The sequence below is a fragment of the Lepidochelys kempii genome, chromosome 1 (genome assembly GCF_965140285.1).
Source record: "Lepidochelys kempii isolate rLepKem1 chromosome 1, rLepKem1.hap1, whole genome shotgun sequence".
NCBI classification, from domain to species: Eukaryota; Metazoa; Chordata; order Testudines; family Cheloniidae; genus Lepidochelys; species Lepidochelys kempii.
Genome location: NC_136380.1, coordinates 205,377,851 through 205,385,988, shown reverse-complemented (window position 1 = coordinate 205,385,988; position 8,138 = coordinate 205,377,851). Strand labels below are relative to the sequence as shown.

At 44.5% G+C, this 8,138-nt stretch overlaps 1 protein-coding gene across 2 annotated transcripts; it reads left to right on the top strand.

Annotated features, from left to right (window-relative positions):
• The first annotated feature begins 1,976 nt into the window (after positions 1-1,976).
• NHLH2 (nescient helix-loop-helix 2) lies at positions 1,977-7,756 on the top strand. Of its 2 annotated transcripts, XM_073329025.1 has the most exons (3): positions 1,977-2,409; positions 2,727-2,941; positions 5,590-7,756. In XM_073329025.1, the coding sequence occupies exon 3, from the start codon at positions 5,613-5,615 to the stop codon at positions 6,018-6,020; it is 408 nt and encodes a 135-aa protein (XP_073185126.1). In that variant the 5' UTR covers positions 1,977-2,409; positions 2,727-2,941; positions 5,590-5,612; the 3' UTR covers positions 6,021-7,756. The 2 variants fall into 2 exon arrangements, with proteins under 2 accessions (XP_073185126.1, XP_073185118.1); XM_073329017.1 differs by having other exon boundaries at positions 1,977-2,941.
• Positions 7,757-8,138: the final 382 nt, after the last annotated feature.

Sequence of the window (8,138 nt, the reverse complement as noted above, 5' to 3'; positions counted from 1 at the left end):
GTCTCAGCCCCTTCTGGGCTCTCGCAAATGGCCCCTGCTCTTCAAGCAGTCCTGGCCATCGTGCAAGGCCACATCCCCCAGGGCTCCCTCACTGAAGACTCTTCACCTCTCTGGGCCTTTCCAGCTCCAGCTCTCCACCTGGGCCACTAGAAGAATTCAATTCCCCTTCAGGGATGTATCAAAGTCCACTTTCCCAATGGCAGGTGGGGAGGACCCAGGCCCACTCTCTACTCCAGGTCCCAGCCCAGGGATCCTATAGACAGCAGCCATCCACCACATCCATTTAAATAAACTGTATCACTTCTAAAAATCCCCACAGCCTCTGTTCACTCTTCATACTTCCCTCAAACTACCATCCATTTTTCTCCAACTCTAGCAAAGAACTGAACTCACACTGGCCCTGCAGCTCTTCTTATACTAGCCTGCTGGGACCTGATTGGCTGCTTCCTACACAGCTGCTCTAGGCAGCTTGGAGGACCTTTCTACTGCCTTTTTGTGAGGCAGGGTGAGGCAGGGCAGCAAGGCCTCCAGCAGGGGGCTTCCAGACCCAGTCCGTCACATCATAGGGAGCAATGCCCCTTTCCAAAGGACGCACCTTCCAGAGATGTCCTCCCCCATTGATTGGAATGGCTCTGTGCCAATGTACACCCACGGTGACTTAGGCATTGCATTTATTGTCGGAATATTTCTTATTCTTAGAAACCCCACAGAGCAGGCAAATTATTCAGTCCCAGTCAACATAATGTTGTATTATTATTAAAAAAACCTTTACTGAGGCTTTGCCCTGTGTTGGTGTCCTCCACGCAAAGATTTCAAAGCACTTTATATGGGTCCTGAATTAATTCCAGGATGCTGGGCAAGTGCATTACTACTTGGGGCTCTCAACACCCCCATGCAATAGTCTCCCCCTGGCACAGTTGTGGAACCCCAAGGCAAGAGAGGTGAAGTGCTTTGCCCAACGCCACCCTCCCAGTCAACAGCAGTGTCGGGGCAGACCTCAGAAGGCCTGGCTCCATGACCACAGAGTGTCCCCCTTCCCACCAAAGAAATGCTTCTTGGCAACAGATTCATCCCAAAATGCTGGCAGTAGAAAATGTACCGGGGTACTGCCCTGGGGGTCTTCCCTGGTGCCAGGCAGTGCCATGCACCTCTCTAAAACCAAGCTCTGGCTCATTTCAGTGCCAAAGAAGCTGTTGGCCCAGCATAGAGCTCTGCGCCCCGCATCCCATTGTCTCGCCTGGCGGGGGGGGCTAAGCGCCCTCCCAGACCAGTGGTTTTCAACCTGTGGTCTGCAGATCCCTGGGGGGCTGCACACTACACCTAAGTTTTCCAAAGAGGTCCCCACCTCCATTTGAAATTGTTTAGGGGTCCACAAACGAAAAAAGGTTGCAAACTGCTGTCCCAGGCTATTATCTGCTTTGTTGAACAACCCTGGGGCCACCATGTCCCTTCTTCCCCCCACAATCCATCCAGGCTGGGTGCACTTCCAGGTGTATTGGACATTTGGGCCAGCACTAAAGAAATGTGCTGGAGAACAGCCTGAGGAGTCTCACTGAGCTTAGTGTATAATGTATATAATGCAGATTGGTGTCTAAAGCTTCTTTATTAACTTCCATGCACAATGCCAGTGGTATTTTTCTAGACGAGTGGGTAGTCAATAGTTTGGGCGCGAGGGAGCAAACATGGCCATAGCCTGCATATCCAGAGGCTACGGTTTCTATCATGGGCTGCTTTCGACTGTTATAATTTGTGGCACCGATTCAGTGAGAATTCTGCTCTGCTGAAAATATTTGGGCTGTGAAAACTCCCACACTGTGACAGATGTCAAGTCCAATTAAGCGACACGTGTCCAGGTTTCTGTCCAATAGGATTTCCCATTAAATATCAATTTAAGTGAGGGGGGGGGGATGCCATCCCTCTTTCCCTATGCCTTTATCTCTTCCACCATCTCCAGGCTCAACCCTTTGGTACCAGGAGAGAATCCACAGCATCTCAGTTTCTCTCCCTCTGCCACCTTCCCCAGCTTTTCTTTGCTTCGCTGTCACTACACGGGGGACTTGCACTTTTTCACCAACATCATCTCTTGCAGCATTTCCAAGCCACTGGCAATGGTTTATATGCATGTATAAATAAAAGAGATAAAGAAGGAGTTGGGACAGAAGGATACGGGGTATATTTTAAATCTGATCTTCAAGGACTGGAAGAAAACTAAACATTTATTTCCCTGCACCCTAGTAAATAAATACATACATAAAAAGAAGAAGGGGACGCATCATTATTCCTGATTTACAGTATTGTGTGCCTGGGAATAGAAGAGACATCAGCTGAACAAAGCCTATCTCTACAGAACAATCTCACTTCTGAGCCAGATCATATCAGAGACCTGCATGGCATTTTCTCTTTACAGGGGTAAGCCGAGGAGTACAACATAAATTGAATCTTATCCCGACCATCATCTTTATCGATTGTGCTGCTATTAGGAAGGAGAGGGGGGCAAATATCTTGATTGTGTTTATCTCTGCATCTCTTTTGTTATTTATCGAGACCTGGGAGGAGGAAGAGAAGGGGAAAACAGCACTTTTCAACACATCCTCACACACACACAAACACACACCGGCTACTGATATATTCTAGATCTCTGGGAGAAAAAAAGACTCTGGTGGGAAAATGTATCTCTAACTCGTCTTAAATTACCTACGTTGTTATTTATACTCTCCAAAAATTAGATAACATCTTCCATTTCTGGACCTGCGAGGCCATCACAAGGAATGAGATCTGCCTTTTCCAATTCAAACAGAACAACTCGCTGCTTTTAATTTATTTTTTATTCTGAATTTTTCTTTTTCTTTTTAATGTTCCTCTCCTGGAGTTTCGAACTGTAAAAGCACCAGGGTGTGGGAAAGGGGGCTTTAAGAAAGATTGTTGCAAAGACTCAGGCAAGGTAAGCGCTCTTTAACTAATATTCTTTTGCAGGTGAAATTGGAATCGTTTTATTTGAAATCTCTCTCTTTGTTCAGATTGCCAACATAGGCGCTGGATATTGTTTGAGATCAACCCAGATCGTAAAGGAAGGGAATTCAACACGCTGTATGGACAAACCTTACAGCAACTTTCTCCGATAACTAACGCTATAATTTCCCGTTTTATATGTTGCCACGCTGTAAATTTCGAAAGCTATTTATCTATCCCTTCTTTCAAATCAACCTCTCAGCTGAAAGACGCTATTCGTATTTTTCAGAAGATCGCTGATATTTAACCTGCGTAGTGGCTTGTTATTTTGTTTTGTATTCTTGCTTTCAGAACCTCATTAGTAAAGTCATCAGCATTTTAAAACAGCAATAAGCAATTCGGAAAGTTCTAGTGGTCCCCGAGTCTCTTCTAAATGAAGAAATCTTGCTGTTTTTCTTTCCCCCCTGTTTCTTTTTTGTAATCGCTTCATGTTTGTTTCCTTTGCTCCCTACACAGCTTCCTGCAGTTCCACTGTTTGTTTTCTTGACACATTCGCCGGCATATTGATAGACTTTTAATCCGTGTGGATGTGTTGTAATAAAACAACTAGATACAGAGGGAAGTGGGTTTTAGACTCTGAATTCCCACTCAGCCTTTCCTCTCAGGAAGCTCCTCAGTGTGCAAAGCATTTCAAACAGGGTGGAAGCTTACCTGACCCCCCACCCTTTATTATTAATTATCATGATTATTTTATTTCAAATCTTTAATGCGCTCGGAATCATACAGTCTTTCGTTTTGAAGATTTTTTTTTTTTTGCAAACTGGTTCTGAGTAATAATAATAAGAAATAATAATAATAAATCATTAAATGCCCACAGTACTGTAGTTGAGATCATAAACTTTACACTGAAATACTTTGTAATCCTAATTTTTGTGGTAGGTTGATGTATTCCCTCCTCCCTCCCCCACCCCACATTTGTGTCCAGGGTTATTCTCTAGTTGCCTGATGTATTGTTTTATTACATGCCGGCATGTCCATATGAGTTCCTGGATTTGTATTGCTGTCTACATGACAGATGGTGTTCTGTGAAGCTGCAAGAAGATACGATTCAATTTTCTTTTGAAAGGCACGTCTAAATTCAGTCATTTATTTATATATTTTAGAAGGAGGGGGAGAGAGAGAGAATGAAAAGAAATGTGAAAGTTTTTTTTTAAACCATCTTTAATAACCTGGAACCCAGAAATATCCCCATCCAATCAGTTACTCTGACGCTACAGATTCAAGAAAATTAGCATGAGAAAGCAGCTCCGCATTATACGAAGAATAGAATAGAGGAGCTACATTAGATCCTATAGGTTTGATTGTATCTCCCCCATACTTCCACGCTGGCCTTGTTATGGTTAAAGGGTCTTGAGCTATATTTCTTTCTATTTTAAGCCATCAAATCCATATTGGATTCCATTTCCGGGTTAAGCAAAAAAAAAGTTTAACAGACAATTGGTAGAGGGGAAATACTGTATTTAGAAATGAAAAATCTATTTAATATTTGGAGAGTAGCTGAATTATTGTTTTATTCTTATTTTATTTTGTTATTGCTCCCTGGGCCTGTTTCCACAAGCAAACAAACTAGGGAAATGATCAGAGGAAGAATATTCTGTAAAAGCTGTTGACAGATGTTAGATTGTAAATTATGCAGTATGGTTTATTGTTGTTATTATTATTCCTACGATCATTGGTAGTAACCCTTTCCACGTAATAAAAAAAATGGATTTGAGTTTCCTCTACAGAAATCTCCCTGTTATAACCTAGGTAAGATATAATATTTATCTTTTGTATCGTCTCTATTTTACTGAGATGGGGGTTGTTTTGTTTAGAACCAGTTAGTTGGGATTTACAAACCCTTGGGAGAAGTAGGGAGGAGGCTCAGGCAAGGGGAAGGACATTGGTAATTATTATGAATTAATTACTATTATTAATTATTATTATTATGTAATGTTGTTTTTCAAAGCCAGGTAAAGGGAGATATAATCAGAGGCTAGAGGGCATGGTTCTACTCCGGAGTAACTCCACTGAAGTCAATGACACAAAGCTAAAACTGACGCAAGTGAGAGCAAAATCAAACCCTAGTCTAGTCTGGTTATACCCAACCCGCCTTTGTGCCCAAACACATTGTTGTCTGGTTGTTGTCAACAGGCCCTATCTCTAGCGGGTCTCCTGGTTTGATCTGGTGTTTCTTTCTCCTTGGGCCAAATTGTTCTCCCTTGCAATGGTGTCAATCTGGAGTCACTCCCTTGCCTTGGCTAGAACGACTCCCCCAGGGTTACACCCGCGCGTGTCAGGAGCAGAATGCGGCCCCGTGTCCTGACCTGGGAGGCGATTGCCGGCTTGCTCTCCCCATAGCGGAGGGCGCCCTCCCTGACTCCCCTTGGCGCTCCGATTTGGCATCTTCAGGGCCAGGGAGTGTAATTCCAGCCCGGATTGGTACCGGCGGATGAGCTCCGCTAGCTGGGAGGGGCTGGGCCGGGCCCAGGGGAAAGGGGCTTTGCCGGTCGGCTTGCACAGTAACAGTGTGGACTTTTCTATTTTGTGCCTCCCTCCTTCCCCTGCCCCCTCCCCCGTCCCCTTCCCGTGTCACTGAAGGCTCATTTCCCCACCCCACCAAAATGATGCTCAGCCCGGACCAAGCGGCGGATTCCGATCACCCCTCCTCGGCTCCCTCGGACCCGGAGTCCCTGGCGGGGACCGACGCCAAGGGGCTGCTGGGCTGCTGCGTCTCGGACCCGGAGCCGGTGGAGGAGGGCGGCGGGGAGGGCAAGGGGGGCGGCCGGGCGGCCCTGCACCCCCAGCAGCTGAGCCGCGAGGAGAAGCGGCGCCGGAGGAGGGCCACGGCCAAGTACCGCTCGGCCCACGCCACCCGCGAGCGGATCCGGGTGGAAGCCTTCAACCTGGCCTTCGCCGAGCTGCGCAAACTGCTGCCCACCCTGCCCCCGGACAAAAAACTCTCCAAGATCGAGATCCTGCGCCTGGCCATCTGCTACATCTCCTATCTCAACCACGTGCTGGACGTGTAGGGGCTGGGCCGCGGCGGAGAGGGGCCGCGGGAGCTGGGCTGGCGGGGACGGAGGCGACGCGCACTGCCGGGAGGCGAGACTGACAAGGGGAGACACTTGCAACATATTCCACCTGGGGACGGGAGGGGCCCTCGGAGCCCTTCCTGGCGGCCCCGGGGGTGGATCTGACTCCTTCGGGACAGCTTTGCGGGGCTCCCCAGAGGCCTCCGGCTCAGACATTGCGGATGCATCTGCGTTTTCTGTAGGGCCTGATAACCAGCCAAGACCGTTCATGTCAATAGACCGACTCGCTGTCTCCTGCAGGGCTAGTTTTCCTTTGGAAATCACTCCAGACTGCGCAGGTAACATTTCATTGTCCTCCCTTTCTTACTGAAGGAGAGCTCAGAGCTGTCATGGCTCTAGGGGCCAAAAGCTCCGAAATTAGAGACTTTTTTATTTCTCCTCCCGGACAATCGCACAGTGCCCTACACAAAACGCAAGAGACCAGTTTGTTTTTCACACGAGAACTTCTACAATTAGCCTCCAATTCAGCAAAGCACTTAAGCACTTGCCAGGTCAAGGGGACTTTAAAACGGCCCTAAGTTCTGCAAGCTTAAGTGCTTTGCTGAATGAGGACATTAAAGACTCACAGGGTAAAAGGAAGCTATAAAGAACATAAAAAGGGAAAGGGCAGATGCATTTCCAAAGTCTTCTGGGGGTATATAAAAATAGACTGAATATTTTGCAAGGTTTTCTTTTTAAAAATCTTTTCCCACCTATACCACAAGGTGGAAGAGCAGTTTGGTGATACACATATAGAAAGTCCAGTTTTAGAAGGAAAATGTAAAATCAGATTGTTTTTCAGGTTGTCAAGTGCCCCTTTATATATCCAAAAACATCTACTTGTGACCTTAAACATGTGACCCATGGGTGCAGTTAAAAATAACTATTTTTTATTTATGTTAGAAGGAGTAGACTATTTATTTTTTTCAAGACCTATTTATTTTTCTGAGTGGTGACAATTTTACTTTGGATACTTTGTGCCAATTGGTTTATATAGTCGAGTGTTTACACTTTCTCCTGTGGAATATTATGTCTAACTTTTCAAGTGTTTGTTGGGATCAATACAGTGGTTATTTGTTTTTTGCTCCAGTTATATTGCACTTGTATATGACAACCTTCCCTTCCGCCCTGTTTCTAAGTATATTTTATATATTAAGACATTTGTTCTTGAAGGATTTTTTTTTTTTGTGTGGGATCAACACTAGCACTTCACTAGAGATTTTTTTTTTTAAAATACTTGTTGTTATTCTGAACTATAGTTATGTCTGAAAAGTACTTTACAAACAGTTTATAAGAGAAGTAGTTTTTTTGTCTGTGTGTGTGTGTGCGTGTGTGTGTGTGTGTGTGTGCGTATGTGTGTGGTATTTTTTTAGGAAATGACTTTTTTCCTAAAAAAAAGAAAAGAAAAGAAAGAAATAAAAATAAAAATAAAAAAAAATCCAGGACTACTTTCCTTTGTAACAACCAAAAAAATTCTATAACCTGAATATGTTTCATGTTCTCTGCTGTGAATCTCTCAAAACAAGGAGCGCGTTTTAGAGACAAAAAAAGAAAAAAGAAGTCTGCGATCCAAAGATTTTAATCTTTTTCAGGGTTTTTTTGTGTGTCTCTGTTGCTTTATATAATGCAATATTTTGTAGTGAAAATAGATAAATCTGGTTTCTATCTGATGCGTTTTTCATATCTCTCATGAATGGTGCGCTGTTTTGCATATAAATAAAAGTATCAAATAAAGCTGGTTTTTCTTAATTATTTTTCTTTGATTTTTCCATAAGATGGAAATTAGAAAGGATGTACAGCCAGTATTTGCATGAGATTTTTGAAGCCTTCTAAAGTTGTCTGTGAAAGAATCTCAACAGGTTGCACAAAAATGGACAGTTGCTGTCTGATGCTAAAGATCATAATTTATCTGATAATAAAGAAATTCCTCACATAAGGCCCTGATCCTACAACTGGGCTCAACAGATTCAGTTGCAGGATCGGGGCCTAACTGTGTATGAGCTGCAGGACATTTCTTTCATCCCCTGCTCATTCCACTGGGCATCTGGTAGCACACTTTAAAGTTCAGGCTGTGAA